This window comes from Petromyzon marinus, unplaced genomic scaffold, assembly GCF_048934315.1.
Source record: "Petromyzon marinus isolate PM22_M1 ecotype Great Lakes invasive population unplaced genomic scaffold, UKy_Petmar_22M1.pri1.0 PM_Scaffold_36, whole genome shotgun sequence".
Taxonomy (NCBI): domain Eukaryota; kingdom Metazoa; phylum Chordata; class Hyperoartia; order Petromyzontiformes; family Petromyzontidae; genus Petromyzon; species Petromyzon marinus.
In genome coordinates this window covers 170,468-187,115 of record NW_027423346.1, presented here as the reverse complement: position 1 = coordinate 187,115, position 16,648 = coordinate 170,468, and the positions used below count along the sequence as shown (strand labels likewise).

Here is a 16,648-nt window from a genome sequence, read left to right as displayed (position 1 = left end):
GAGAGACACGTGGTGAGACAGAGAGACACGTGGTGAGTGAGTGAGAGACACGTGGTGAGACAGAGAGACACGTGGTGAGACAGAGAGACACGTGGTGAGACAGAGAGACACGTGGTGAGACAGTGAGACACGTGGTGAGACAGAGAGACACGTGGTGAGACAGAGAGACACGTGGTGAGACAGAGAGACACGTGGTGAGACAGTGAGACACGTGGTGAGGCAGAGAGACACGTGTTGAGACAGTGAGACACGTGGTGAGTGAGAGAGACACGTGGTGAGACAGAGAGACACGTGGTGAGACAGAGAGACACGTGGTGAGACAGAGAGACACGTGGTGAGACAGAGAGACACGTGGTGAGACAGAGAGACACGTGGTGAGTGAGTGAGACACGTGGTGAGACAGAGAGACACGTGGTGAGACAGTGAGACACGTGGTGAGTGAGTGAGACACGTGGTGAGACAGAGAGACACGTGGTGAGTGAGTGAGACACGTGGTGAGACAGAGAGACACGTGGTGAGACAGAGAGACACGTGGTGAGACAGAGAGACACGTGGTGAGACAGAGAGACACGTGGTGAGTGAGAGAGACACGTGGTGAGACAGAGAGACACGTGGTGAGACAGAGAGACACGTGGTGAGACAGTGAGACACGTGGTGAGTGAGTGAGACACGTGGTGAGACAGAGAGACACGTGGTGAGACAGAGAGACACGTGGTGAGACAGAGAGACACGTGGTGAGACAGAGAGACACGTGGTGAGACAGAGAGACACGTGGTGAGACAGAGAGACACGTGGTGAGACAGTGAGACACGTGGTGAGACAGTGAGACACGTGGTGAGACAGAGAGACACGTGGTGAGACAGAGAGACACGTGGTGAGACAGAGAGACACGTGGTGAGACAGAGAGACACGTGGTGAGTGAGTGAGACACGTGGTGAGACAGAGAGACACGTGGTGAGTGAGTGAGACACGTGGTGAGACAGAGAGACACGTGGTGAGACAGAGAGACACGTGGTGAGACAGTGAGACACGTGGTGAGACAGAGAGACACGTGGTGAGTGAGTGAGACACGTGGTGAGACAGAGAGACACGTGGTGAGACAGAGAGACACGTGGTGAGACAGAGAGACACGTGGTGAGTGAGTGAGACATGGTGAGACAGAGAGACACGTGGTGAGACAGAGAGACACGTGGTGAGTGAGAGAGACACGTGGTGAGACAGAGAGACACGTGGTGAGACAGAGAGACACGTCGTGAGTGAGAGAGACACGTGGTGAGACAGAGAGACACGTGGTGAGTGAGTGAGACACGTGGTGAGACAGAGAGACACGTGGTGAGACAGAGAGACACGTGGTGAGACAGAGAGACACGTGGTGAGACAGAGAGACATGTGGTGAGACAGAGAGACACGTGGTGAGACAGAGAGACACGTGGTGAGACAGAGAGACATGTGGTGAGACAGAGAGACACGTGGTGAGACAGAGAGACACGTGGTGAGACAGAGAGACACGTGGTGAGACAGAGAGACACGTGGTGAGTGAGTGAGACACGTGGTGAGACAGAGAGACACGTGGTGAGACAGAGAGACACGTGGTGAGTGAGTGAGACACGTGGTGAGACAGAGAGACACGTGGTGAGACAGAGAGACACGTCGTGAGTGAGAGAGACACGTGGTGAGACAGAGAGACAGGTGGTGAGACAGAGAGACACGTGGTGAGACAGAGAGACACGTGGTGAGTGAGTGAGACACGTGGTGAGACAGAGAGACACGTGGTGAGACAGAGAGACAGGTGGTGAGACAGAGAGACACGTGGTGAGACAGAGAGACACGTGGTGAGTGAGACACGTGGTGAGACAGAGAGACACGTGGTGAGACAGAGAGACACGTGGTGAGACAGAGAGACACGTGGTGAGACAGAGAGACACGTGGTGAGTGAGTGAGACACGTGGTGAGACAGAGAGACACGTGGTGAGACAGAGAGACACGTGGTGAGACAGAGAGACACGTGGTGAGTGAGTGAGACACGTGGTGAGACAGAGAGACACGTGGTGAGTGAGACACGTGGTGAGACAGAGAGACACGTGGTGAGACAGAGAGACACGTGGTGAGACAGAGAGACACGTGGTGAGACAGAGAGACACGTGGTGAGACAGAGAGACACGTGGTGAGACAGAGAGACACGTGGTGAGACAGAGAGACACGTGGTGAGACAGAGAGACACGTGGTGAGTGAGTGAGACACGTGGTGAGACAGAGAGACACGTGGTGAGACAGTGAGACACGTGGTGAGACAGAGAGACACGTGGTGAGACAGAGAGACACGAGGTGAGACAGAGAGACACGTGGTGAGACAGAGAGACACGTGGTGAGACAGTGAGACACGTGGTGAGACAGAGAGACACGTGGTGAGACAGAGAGACACGTGGTGAGTCAGTGAGACACGTGGTGAGACAGAGAGACACGTGGTGAGACAGAGAGACACGTGGTGAGACAGAGAGACACGTGGTGAGACAGAGAGACACGTGGTGAGACAGAGAGACACGTGGTGAGTGAGTGAGACACGTGGTGAGACAGAGAGACACGTGGTGAGACAGAGAGACACGTGGTGAGACAGAGAGACACGTGGTGAGACAGTGAGACACGTGGTGAGACAGAGAGACACGTGGTGAGCCAGAGAGACACGTGGTGAGACAGAGAGACACGTGGTGAGACAGAGAGACACGTGGTGAGACAGTGAGACACGTGGTGAGTGAGTGAGACACGTGGTGAGACAGAGAGACACGTGGTGAGACAGAGAGACACGTGGTGAGACAGAGAGACACGTGGTGAGACAGAGAGACACGTGGTGAGACAGAGAGACACGTGGTGAGACAGAGAGACACGTGGTTGAGACAGAGAGACACGTGGTGAGACAGAGAGACACGTGGTGAGACAGAGAGACACGTGGTGAGACAGAGAGACACGTGGTGAGACAGAGAGACACGTGGTGAGACAGAGAGACACGTGGTGAGTGAGAGAGACACGTGGTGAGACAGAGAGACACGTGGTGAGACAGAGAGACACGTGGTGAGACAGTGAGACACGTGGTGAGACAGAGAGACACGTGGTGAGACAGAGAGACACGTGGTGAGTGAGAGAGACACGTGGTGAGACAGAGAGACACGTGGTGAGACAGAGAGACACGTGGTGAGACAGAGAGACACGTGGTGAGACAGAGAGACACGTGGTGAGACAGAGAGACACGTGGTGAGTGAGTGAGACACGTGGTGAGACAGAGAGACACGTGGTGAGAAAGAGAGACACGTCGTGAGACAGAGAGACACGTGGTGAGTGAGTGAGACACGTGGTGAGACAGAGAGACACGTGGTGAGACAGAGAGACACGTGGTGAGACAGTGAGACACGTGGTGAGACAGAGAGACACGTGGTGAGACAGAGAGACACGTGGTGAGACAGAGAGACAAGTGGTGAGACAGTGAGACACGTGGTGAGTGAGTGAGACACGTGGTGAGTGAGTGAGACACGTGGTGAGACAGAGAGACACGTGGTGAGTGAGTGAGACACGTGGTGAGACAGAGAGACACGTGGTGAGACAGAGAGACACGTGGTGAGACAGAGAGACACGTGGTGAGTGAGACAGAGAGACACGTGGTGAGACAGAGAGACACGTGGTGAGACAGTGAGACACGTGGTGAGACAGAGAGACACGTGGTGAGACAGAGAGACACGTGGTGAGACAGAGAGACACGTGGTGAGTGAGTGAGACACGTGGTGAGACAGAGAGACACGTGGTGAGACAGAAAGACACGTGGTGAGACAGAGAGACACGTGGTGAGTGAGTGAGACACGTGGTGAGACAGTGAGACACGTGGTGAGACAGAGAGACAGGTGGTGAGACAGAGAGACACGTGGTGAGACAGAGAGACACGTGGTGAGACAGAGAGACACGTGGTGAGACAGAGAGACACGTGGTGAGTGAGTGAGACACGTGGTGAGACAGAGAGACACGTGGTGAGTGAGTGAGACACGTGATGAGACAGAGAGACACGTGGTGAGACAGAGAGACACGTGGTGAGACAGAGAGACACGTGGTGAGACAGAGAGACACGTGGTGAGACAGAGAGACACGTGGTGAGACAGTGAGACACGTGGTGAGACAGAGAGACACGTGGTGAGACAGAGAGACACGTGGTGAGACAGTGAGACACGTGGTGAGTGAGAGAGACACGTGGTGAGTGAGTGAGACACGTGGTGAGACAGAGAGACAAGTGGTGAGACAGAGAGACAAGTGGTGAGACAGAGAGACACGTGGTGAGACAGAGAGACACGTGGTGAGTGAGTGAGACACGTGGTGAGACAGAGAGACACGTGGTGAGTGAGTGAGACACGTGGTGAGACAGAGAGACACGTGGTGAGACAGAGAGACACGTGGTGAGACAGAGAGACACGTGGTGAGTGAGTGAGACACGTGGTGAGACAGAGAGACACGTGGTGAGTGAGTGAGACACGTGGTGAGACAGAGAGACACGTGGTGAGACAGAGAGACACGTGGTGAGACAGAGAGACACGTGGTGAGTGAGTGAGACACGTGGTGAGACAGAGAGACACGTGGTGAGACAGAGAGACACGTGGTGAGACAGTGAGACACGTGGTGAGACAGAGAGACACGTGGTGAGACAGAGAGACACGTGGTGAGACAGTGAGACACGTGGTGAGTGAGTGAGAGACACGTGGTGAGACAGAGAGACACGTGGTGAGTGAGTGAGACACGTGGTGAGACAGAGAGACACGTGGTGAGACAGAGAGACACGTGGTGAGACAGAGAGACACGTGGTGAGTGAGTGAGACACGTGGTGAGACAGAGAGACACGTGGTGAGACAGTGAGACACGTGGTGAGTGAGTGAGACACGTGGTGAGTGAGACAGAGAGACACGTGATGAGACAGTGAGACAGTGAGACACGTGGTGAGTCACGTGGTGAGTGAGTGAGAGAGACAGTGAGACACGTGGTGAGTGAGACACGTGGTGAGTGAGTGAGACACGTGGTGAGTGAGACAGAGAGACACGTGATGAGACAGTGAGACAGTGAGACACGTGGTGAGTCACGTGGTGAGTGAGTGAGAGAGACAGTGAGACACGTGGTGAGTGAGACACGTGGTGAGTGATACACGTGGTGAGTGAGACACGTGGTGAGTGAGACACGTGGTGAGTGAGTGAGACACGTGGTGAGTGAGACACGTGGTGAGTCACGTGGTGAGTGAGTGAGAGAGACAGTGAGACACGTGGTGAGTGAGACACGTGGTGAGTGATACACGTGGTGAGTGAGACACGTGGTGAGTGAGTGAGTCACGTGGTGAGTCACGTGGTGAGTCACGTGGTGAGTCAGACAGAGAGTCACGTGGTGAGTCACGTGGTGAGTGAGTCACGTGGTGACTGACCGCCCCGGTGTGACGGGAGGTTCAGACACCGTCCCCACAGTCCGGTGTGACCACCCAGGGCACAGAGAGCCATCATCACAGAGAGACACGTGGTGAGTGAGACACGTGGTGAGACAGTGAGACAGTGAGACACGTGGTGAGTCACGTGGTGAGTGAGTGAGAGAGACAGTGAGACACGTGGTGAGTGAGACACGTGGTGAGAGAGACAGTGAGACAGTGAGACACGTGGTGAGTGAGACACGTGGTGAGTGAGACACGTGGTGAGAGAGACACGTGGTGAGTGAGACACGTGGTGAGTGAGACACGTGGTGAGTGAGACACGTGGTGAGAGAGACAGTGAGACAGTGAGACACGTGGTGAGTGAGACACGTGGTGAGTGAGACACGTGGTGAGAGAGACACGTGGTGAGTGAGACACGTGGTGAGTGAGACACGTGGTGAGTGAGACACGTGGTGAGAGAGACAGTGAGACAGTGAGACACGTGGTGAGTGAGACACGTGGTGAGAGAGACACGTGGTGAGACAGTGAGACACGTGGTGAGACAGTGAGACACGTGGTGAGAGAGACAGTGAGACACGTGGTGAGTGAGACACGTGGTGAGTGAGACAGTGAGACACGTGGTGAGTGAGACACGTGGTGAGTGAGACACGTGGTGAGTCACGTGGTGAGTCACGTGGTGAGTCACGTGGTGAGTCACGTGGTGAGAGAGACAGTGAGACACGTGGTGAGAGAGACACGTGGTGAGTGAGTGAGACACGTGGTGAGTGAGACGGTGAGACAGTGAGACACGTGGTGAGTCACGTGGTGAGTGAGTGAGACACGTGGTGAGTGAGTCACTTGGTGAGTCACGTGGTGAGTGAGTGAGATACGTGGTGAGTGAGTCACGTGGTGAGTCACGTGGTGAGTGAGTCACGTGGTGAGTCACGTGGTGAGTGAGTGAGTCACGTGGTGAGTGAGTCACGTGGTAACTCACCGCCCCGGTGTGACGGGAGGTTCAGACACCGTCCCCATAGTCCGGTGTGACCTCCCAGGGCACAGAGAGCCATCATCACCGCATTCTCATCGGCGTCCGGCTCGGCAAATCCCTCAATGAGGGACGACACGGGGACTGGGATTGGTGGTGGTGGGGGTGAGACACGGAGACACAGAGAGAGAGACAAAGATACACTTACACACAGACACACACACAGAGAGAGAGACAAAGATACACTTACACACAGACACACACACACAGACACTCACATACAGACACACACACACAGACAGACACACACACACAGACACACACACACACACAGACACACACACACACACAGAGAGAGACAAAGACACACTCACACACAGACACACAGAGACAGAGACACACACACACAGAGACACACACACACAGACACACACAGAGACAGACACACACTCACACACAGAGACACAGAGACAGACACTCACACACACAGACACACACACAGACACACACACACACATAGACACACACACACACAACCGCCATTCGCCACTAAGTGGCGGTGACGTCACCACGACGCTTGTGCCAGGCTATGTGCACCCTGAGGCCACGTGAAGTGTCGAACGCCCGCTGGCAGGAGGTCACGGGGCAGACCCAGCAGGTGCCACGGGTCGACTGACTGAGATCACTGAGATGACTGGCTGATGCACCACCTGTGCCCCATACTGTGCCAACCCGCTGTGCTTTAGCCACCCGGCGCTCCACTCATTGTTGTGAGCGTCGCTCCTCCGCCCTCCGTTGTTGTTGGAGGGCGACTACCTCCAACAGCCCATAGCGTCCTTCACGAGCCTCCTCCACAGAGGCCGATCTTGACACCGCTGGTACCAGTCATCGGCAAGTCCACTCAGCTCCACGTCCTCCTGTACCACGTCACTCCATCTCCTCTCTAGCCCGTGCCGCGCCCGCTTTGCCCCCTCAATCCGGCCGAACAAAAGCTGTTTCGGAATGCGGTGGCTGGGCATGCGGGCTACATGACCCAGCCATCGCAGCCTTGCCCGCCGGAGGAGCTCGCCGATGGGACCTTGCCCAGATCTTTCAAGGATTTGTGAGCTCCTCACACAATCCAGTCTGGTTAAACCCAGGATGGATCGTAGGCAGGCCAGCCTAAATGTTTCTAACCGGCGAAGATGTTCCATTAGGGGGGTCCACGTTTCGCAAGCGTAGAGAAGGGAGGGAATGACCGTGGCCGAGAAGACCTGAAGCTTAGTGCGGAGCGACAGACCAGGTAGCTTCCACACAGCGTTACGCAACCGATGAAAAGATATTGCCGCTCGACTGATTCGGAGTGAGACCTCTGCTGTTAAACTGGAGCCAGTCATAAGCACACTGCCCAGGTATGGGAAACTCTCCACTCTCTCCACAACTCCCCCATCACCGATCGGGAGTTGTGGGGGTGGAGTGTCCGATGGTACAAAATACCCAGGCAGGTGCTTAGTTTTGGTGGGGCTGATGGTAAGGCCCCACCTCTTAGTGGCACGCTCCAGTCTCAGCAGCAGCGTCTCCAACTCCTCCTCTGACTGAGCAGCTATTACCAAATCATCAGCATACATAACGTGGTTGAGCAATAGGGAGCCATCCCTTGACCGCACCCGGGCATCGATCAGCCTCCCATTATATCTGTACCATATGGAGATTCCCCCAGTACAGCTATTGAAGGCTTCACGAACTACGTGGTCAAAATAGATGTTAAATAATATGGGAGCCAGAGGACATCCCTGTCGCACCCCAAGGTGTACAGGGAATGGCTCTGACTCCCGGCCACGTAGTTTTACCCGGGCCCGCTCACCATCATGAAGGTCCTTAATGATCGTGAGCAGAGGGTCAGGTACTCCAAAAGCACGAAGAACGACCCAGAGCCCAGGCCTACTGATGGTATCATAGGCCTTGACCAGGTCAATAAAGCAGAGATGTAGGTCTTGTTGGAATTCCCTACACCTCTGCTGTAGCAGACGGACAGAAAATATGGCATCTGTGCAGGACCGCCCTATCCTGAAACCGCATTGGGGCTCCGCAAGCCTCTCCTCAGCGTGCCTGGCAAGGCGATGCTGAATAATCCTTGCCAGGACCTTTCCCGGCACACTGAGGAGTGAGATGCCCCTGTAGTTGTTACAGTCTGTGCGGTCCCCCATCTTAAAAAGGGGGACCACCAGGGCATCTTTCCAATCCTGCGGAACCCGTCCAGTGGTCCCGACTGTTGTTATGATGTCATATAGGGCAGTCTGTGCACAAACGCCACCCTCCCTCAGCATTTCGCTTGGGAGATCATCTCTGCCCGCTGCCTTTCCTGGTCTCAGACTCTGGATCGCCTTCAGTACTTCCTCAACAGATGGCACCTCAGCCAGCCACTCACAGGGGGTGACTTCTTCCAATATTTGAGGCACCGCAGCCTCAGCAGGGTCATCCTCACTTTGTGCCACGATGTTTTCCTGGCTGAGGGATTTTCCCTCCCCCAGGACCTCACAGAAATGCTCAGCAAATCTGCAAACCTGTTCCTGGGGGTCGGAGATTGGATCACCGTTTTTTCCCCTAATGATGGTAATAGGTGTGGCGCTGCAGGTCACTTTTTTGATGGAGATAAATAGAGATTTGTGATCACGGGCCACTGAGGCAGACTCCATCTCCTCAGCAACCCGTGACCACCACCCATCCTTGCAGCGCCTCACAGCTCTCCGAACCTCCGAGCGAAGGCTGCGGTAAGCCTCCTCATTCTCTGACGTGGGATTCTGTAGCCGATGGCAGTGGGCCTGTCGCTTTTTCTCAACCATCCTGAACACCTCCTCTGTCAGCCAGGGTCTCTGGGGAGGTCTGGACCGCGTACCCAAAGCAGCCATTGCAGCTGCATGAGTCACAGTCCTAAACCTCGCCCATTTACCCTCGACATCAGGAGGAGTCGGGGACGATGCCAATCCCAGCCGCAAGCGATGATGAAATTCTCGCTTGCAACTTTCATCAGATAACTGAGACCAGGCCACTTTAGGTCGGAATGGGGTCCTGGGTGTACACCCACCACCGGAGTGGAAGAATGGCAGGCGCATCTTACAGATGACTAGTCGATGGTCAGAGGGCAGATCAGCTCCACGGTAGGTCCTGGTGTCAAGGACATGGGCTCGCATCCGCTGGTCCGTCACTATGTAGTCCAGCAGATGTTCTTGCTTGGACCCGGCATGCATCCATGATGTTGTGTGGATGCGCCGATGCCGGAACAGCGTGTTGGTAATTACAAGCCCATGGGCTGCACAAAAATCTAGCAGCCTCCTACCGTTGTTATTGAGCTGATCTGGCCCATGCCCTCCAATCACTCCAGACCAGGTGCCAGTATCATGACCAACTCGGGCATTGAAGTCACCCAACATGATGACTCTATCCCGAGGGGCCACTTTAGCCAGCACCTGTGACAGGAGGTCATAGAAGGCATCTGACTCATCGGCTTTGCCTGCATCCCTCCACGGATGTTCATCTTCGGTGGGGGCATAAGTAACCACGACCACCATTCCTCGCCTCCGGTTGATGGGAAGGCGAGCCCAAAGTAGCCTGGGGCTTACAGCTTCCCACACCTCACCGCCATGCTCCCACGCCCCCTTCATTCTTTTGTTCAAAAGAAGAGCCACACTCTGTTGTTTGGCAGTCTGCTGCCCCGAATAGAGGACTGTCCACCCCTCATGGTGGCAGGAGCCAGAGCCGGTCCACCGGACCTCCTGAATGCCGCATAGATCCAGGCGGTACCGGTCCAGCTCCCGACAGAGGAGTGGCAGCCTCTCCTCCGCAGTGAGCATTCGAACATTCCACGTGGCCACCCGTAGTGGCTTTTCGTTGTTTCTGGAGTAGCCCCGAGGGTAGGTATTCAATCTCCTGGCTCCGCCAATTGGGGTTTGGCCAGGAGACGTCATAGACGCCTGGCCCCCCGGGGCCTCCGGCACAAGCTTATTAGTTACATATTTCAATTTAACTCGTGGTTTCGTGGTAATTAATTGAAGGTGGAGGGGTCACCAGCCCCTCGCACCCGTCCAGAGCCCCCGTTTAGCCCCTGTGGTGGTCACAGACGCCATGAGGGGAGGAACCAATCAAAATTAGATCTCCCGCCACAGCATTGTCCACGACAGAGTTGCCCGTCCGGCACCGCGAGGAGGTAGGGGGTTGTTTTGCCACACACACACAGACACATGCACAGACACACAGACATACACACAGACACACGCACAGACACACGCACAGACACACACACACAGACACACACACACACACAGACAAAGACACACACAGACACACAGACACGCACACAGAGACACTCACACACAGACACACACACAGACACACACACAGACACACAGACACACGCACAGACACACGCACAGACACACGCACAGACACACACACAGACACATGCACAGACACACAGACACACACACAGACACACACACAGACACACACACAGACACACACACAGACACATGCACAGACACACAGACACACACACAGACACACGCACAGACACACGCACAGACACACGCACAGACACACACACACACAGACAAAGACACACACAGACACACACACACACAGACACGCACACAGAGACACTCACACACAGACACACACACACAGACACACACAGACACACAGACACACACACAGACAACAACAACCGCCATTCGCCACTAAGTGGCGGTGACGTCACCACGACGCTTGTGCCAGGCCATGTGCACCTTGAGGCCACACACACAGACACATATATACACACAGACACACATATATACACACAGACACACATATATACACACAGACACACATACACACACAGACACACATATATACACACAGACACACATACACACACAGACACACATATATACACACAGACACACATACACACACAGACACACATATATACACACAGACACACATACACACACAGACACACATATATACACACAGACACACATATATACACACAGACACACATACACACACAGACACACATATATACACACAGACACACATATATACACACAGACACACATATATACACACAGACACACATATATACACACAGACACACATATATACACACAGACACACATACACACACAGACACACATATATACACACAGACACACATACACACACAGACACACATATATACACACAGACACACATACACACACAGACACACATATATACACACAGACACACATACACACACAGACACACATATATACACACAGACACACATATATACACACAGACACACATACACACACAGACACACATATATACACACAGACACACATATATACACACAGACACACATATATACACACAGACACACATATATACACACAGACACACATATATACACACAGACACACATACACACACAGACACACATATATACACACAGACACACATATATACACACAGACACACATATATACACACAGACACACATACACACACAGACACACATATATACACACAGACACACATACACACACAGACACACATATATACACACAGACACATATATATACACACAGACACACGCTCACCACAGTCACCACAATCACCACCACCATGCTTACCTCACCTCTTATTTATCCCTCCGCTCATCACCATGTCTCCACCTCCACCACCTCATCCACCACCTCGACCACCACCTCCACCACCACCACCACCACCACCTCCACCACCACATCCACCTCCACCACCTCCACATCCACCACCACCACCACCTCCACCACCACATCCACCACCTCCACATCCACCACCTCAACCACCACCCCCACCACCTACAAATCCACCACATCCACCACCTCCATCACCTCCATCACCACCACATCCACTACCACCTCCGCCACCTCCGCCACCACCACATCCACCACCACCACCACCAATACCACCACCACCACTACTACCACCTCCACCACCACATCCACCACCACCACCACCACCACCTCAACCACCTCCACCACCATCACCACCACCACCACCATCACCACCTCCACCACCATCACCACCACCACCACCATCACCACCTCCACCACCACCACCACCACCACCTCCACCACCACCTCCACCAATACCACCACCACCACCACTACCACCTCCACCACCACCTCAACCACCATCACCACCACCATCACCACCACCACCACCACCCCCATCACCACCACCACCACCATCACCACCTCCACCACCACCACCACCACCACCACCTCCACCACCACCTCCACCAATACCACCACCACCACTACCACCTCCACCACCACCTCAACCACCATCACCACCACCATCACCACCACCACCACCACCCCCATCACCACCACCACCATCACCACCACCATCACCACCACCATCACCACCTCCACTACCACCACCACCACCACCTCCACCACCACCACCACCTCCACCACCACATCCACCACATCCACCACCATCACCACCACCACCCCCATCACCACCTCCACCACCACCACCTCCACCACCACCTCCACCATCACCACCACCACCCCCATCACCACCACCACCACCACCACATCCACCACCGCCATCACCTCCACCACCACCACCTCAACCACATCCACCACGACTACTACCTCCACCATCACCACCACCACCTCCACCACCACCACCACATCCACCACCACCATCACCACCATCACCACCTCCACCACATCCACCACCACCACCACCGCCATTACCTCTCGTCCCATTCACCCCTCCGATCATCACCGTGTCTCCACCTCCACCGCCTCTCTCGCGACGCTGACGGTCCGGTTTGGTGATGGCACCACCACCACCACCACCACCATCACCACCATCACCACCATCACCACCACCACCATCACCATCACCACCACCACCATCACCACCGCCACCCTCCGCTCCTCCTCCCACCGAAGACGCCGAAGCCAGGAGGCCATCCCGCCGGCCGGTGTCACCGGCACCGGCGTCACCGGCGACACCGGCGCCGGTGACACCGGTGCTGCCGTGGTAAAGGAGCCAGAAATCGGTGGCCAGAGCGGCACAGAGGCAAGCGGCGCTGATGACACAGAGCACGCAAGCCATTACCAGCGCAGTGGCAAAACGGCCCTGCATGGCCACGTGGGTGGGTGGGTGGGTGAGTGAGTGAGTGGGTGGGTGAGTGGGTGAGTGGGTGGGTGGGTGGGTGAGTGGGTGAGTGAGTGGGTGGGTGAGTGAGTGAGTGAGTGGGTGAGTGAGTGAGTGAGTGGGTGGGTGAGTGGGTGGGTGGGTGGGTGGGTGAGTGGGTGAGTGAGTGGGTGGGTGGGTGAGTGGGTGAGTGGGTGAGTGAGTGGGTGGGTGGGTGAGTGGGTGAGTGAGTGGGTGGGTGAGTGGGTGGGTGAGTGGGTGAGTGAGTGGGTGGGTGGGTGAGTGGGTGGGTGGGTGAGTGGGTGGGTGAGTGGGTGAATGGGTGGGTGGGTGAGAGGGTGGGTGGGTGGGTGAGTGAGTGGGTGAGTGGGTGGGTGGGTGAGTGAGTGAGTGGGTGAGTGGGTGGGTGGGTGGGTGAGTGGGTGAGTGGGTGAGTGAGTGGGTGAGTGGGTGGGTGGGTGGGTGGGTGAGTGGGTGGGTGAGTGGGTGAGTGGGTGAGTGAGTGGGTGAGTGGGTGGGTGAGTGAGTGGGTGAGTGGGTGAGTGAGTGAGTGGGTGAGTGGGTGAGTGAGTGGGTGAGTGAGTGGGTGGGTGAGTGAGTGGGTGAGTGGGTGAGTGGGTGAGTGGGTGAGTGGGTGAGTGAGTGGGTGGGTGGGTGAGTGGGTGAGTGGGTGAGTGAGTGGGTGGGTGAGTGAGTGAGTGGGTGAGTGAGTGGGTGGGTGGGTGAGTGAGTGGGTGAGTGAGTGAGTGGGTTGGTGAGTGGGTGAGTGGGTGGGTGAGTGAGTGGGTGAGTGAGTGGGTGAGTGGGTGGGTGAGTGAGTGGGTGGGTGAGTGGGTGAGTGAGTGAGTGGGTTGGTGAGTGGGTGAGTGAGTGGGTGAGTGAGTGGGTGAGTGGGTGAGTGAGTGGGTGAGTGGGTGAGTGGGTGGGTGGGTGAGTGAGTGGGTGAGTGAGTGAGTGGGTGAGTGTGTGAGTGAGTGGGTGGGTGAGTGGGTGGGTGGGTGAGTGGGTGAGTGAGTGGGTGAGTGAGTGGGTGAGTGGGTGAGTGGGTGGGTGGGTGAGTGGGTGAGTGAGTGGGTGAGTGAGTGAGTGAGTGGGTGAGTGGGTGGGTGAGTGAGTGGGTGGGTGAGTGAGTGGGTGGGTGAGTGGGTGGGTGAGTGGGTGAGGGGGTGAGTGGGTGGGTGAGTGGGTGGGTGAGTGGGTGAGTGGGTGAGTGAGTGGGTGGGTGAGTGGGTGGGTGAGTGAGTGGGTGAGTGGGTGGGTGAGTGGGTGAGTGAGTGAGTGGGTGGGTGGGTGAGTGGGTGAGTGGGTGAGTGAGTGGGTGAGTGGGTGAGTGAGTGAGTGGGTGAGTGAGTGGGTGGGTGGGTGAGTGGGTGAGTGAGTGAGTGGGTGAGTGAGTGGGTGAGTGAGTGAGTGGGTGAGTGAGTGGGTGGGTGGGTGAGTGAGTGAGTGGGTGAGTGGGTGAGTGGGTGAGTGGGTGGGTGAGTGAGTGGGTGGGTGAGTGAGTGAGTGAGTGGGTGGGTGGGTGGGTGAGTGAGTGGGTGGGTGGGTGAGTGGGTGAGTCGGTGAGTGAGTGAGTGAGTGGGTGAGTGAGTGACTGAGTGAGTGACTGAGTGAGTGACTGAGTGAGTGACTGAGTGACTAATTAGAGAGTGACTGAGTGAGTGACTGACTGACTGACTGAGTGACTGAGTGACTGAATGAGTGACTTGGTGAGTGAGTGACTGAGTGAGTGACTGAGTGACTAATGAGTGAGTGACTGACTGAGTGACTGACTGACTGAGTGACTGAATGAGTGACTTGGTGACCGACTTAGTGACCAAGCGAGTCCTTAAAATCAAGTAAAAAAGAAATTGGTATTTTTTAAAATTATTTTTAAATATGATTAAGATGACGATAAAAACAATAAATAAATACGTATTTAAAACAAGGTTAAAAAAAATCCGCAGTTAGCAAAAAAAATAAAAAAATAAACAGAGAGGAGATGGACGTCTCTTAGAGAGATGCAGAGACTTTGACGCGTTGATCAGTTCGGTGGGTGGGTAGGTGGGTGGGTAGGTGGGTGGGTGGGTGAGTGAGTGAGTGGGTAGGTGGGTGGGTAGGTGGGTGAGTGGGTGGGTGGGTAGGTGGGTGGGTAGGTAGGTGGGTGGGTAGGTGGGTGGGTAGGTGGGTGGGTGGGTGAGTGAGTGAGTGGGTGGGTAGGTGGGTGGGTAGGTGGGTGGGTAGGTGGGTGGGTAGGTGAGTGAGTGAGTGGGTGGGTGGGTAGGTAGGTGGGTGGGTAGGTGGGTGGGTAGGTGGGTGGGTGGGTAGGTGGGTAGGTAGGTAGGTGGGTAAGTGGGTGGGTGGGTAGGTGGGTGGGTGGATAGGTAGGTGGGTAGGTAGGTGGGTAGGTAGGTGGGTGAGTGGGTGGGTAGGTGGGTGGGTAGGTGCGTGGGTAGGTGGGTGGGTGGATAGGTAGGTGGGTGGGTGGGTGGGTAGGCAGGTGGGTAGGTAGGTGGGTGAGTGGGTGGGTATGTGGGTAGGTAGGTGAGTGGGTGGGTAGGTGGGTGGGTAGGTGGGTGGGTAGGTGGGTAGGTGGATGGGTGGGTAGGTAGGTGGGTAGGTGGGTAGGTGGGTGGGTAGGTAGGTAGGTGGATGGGTAGGTGGGTAGGTGGGTGGGTGGGTGGGTAGGTAGGTAGGTGGGTAGATAGGTAGGTGGGTGAGTGGGTAGGTGGGTGGGTGGATAGGTAGGTGGGTGGGTGGGTGGGTAGGCAGGTGGGTAGGTAGGTGGGTGAGTGGGTGGGTATGTGGGTAGGTAGGTGAGTGGGTGGGTAGGTGGGTGGGTAGGTGGGTGGGTAGGTGGGTAGGTGGATGGGTGGGTAGGTAGGTGGGTAGGTGGGTAGGTGGGTGGGTAGGTAGGTAGGTGGATGGGTAGGTGGGTAGGTGGGTGGGTGGGTGGGTAGGTAGGTAGGTGGGTAGATAGGTAGGTGGGTGAGTGGGTAGGTGGGTGGGTGGATAGGTAGGTGGGTGGGTGGGTGGGTAGGCAGGTGGGTAGGTAGGTGGGTGAGTGGGTGGGTATGTGGGTAGGTAGGTGAGTGGGTGGGTAGG

The 16,648-nt window shown here is 55.7% G+C and overlaps 1 protein-coding gene across 3 annotated transcripts in view; it reads right to left on the bottom strand.

Annotated features, from left to right (window-relative positions):
• LOC142923252 (uncharacterized) overlaps positions 1-13,593 on the bottom strand; it is a 43,090-nt gene extending 29,497 nt beyond the window's left edge. The window contains exons 1-2 of one of the 3 annotated variants that reach the window (XM_076064252.1): positions 13,156-13,593; positions 6,410-6,544 (exon numbers count right to left, since the gene is read on the bottom strand). In XM_076064252.1, coding sequence (XP_075920367.1) covers positions 6,410-6,544; positions 13,156-13,552 — 532 coding nt within the window. In that variant the 5' untranslated portion in view covers positions 13,553-13,593. Of the gene's footprint in view, positions 1-5,436; positions 5,957-6,409; positions 6,545-13,155 lie in introns of those variants that run through there. The other 2 variants (XR_012940644.1, XR_012940643.1) reach the window with 2 other exon arrangements.
• Positions 13,594-16,648: the final 3,055 nt, after the last annotated feature.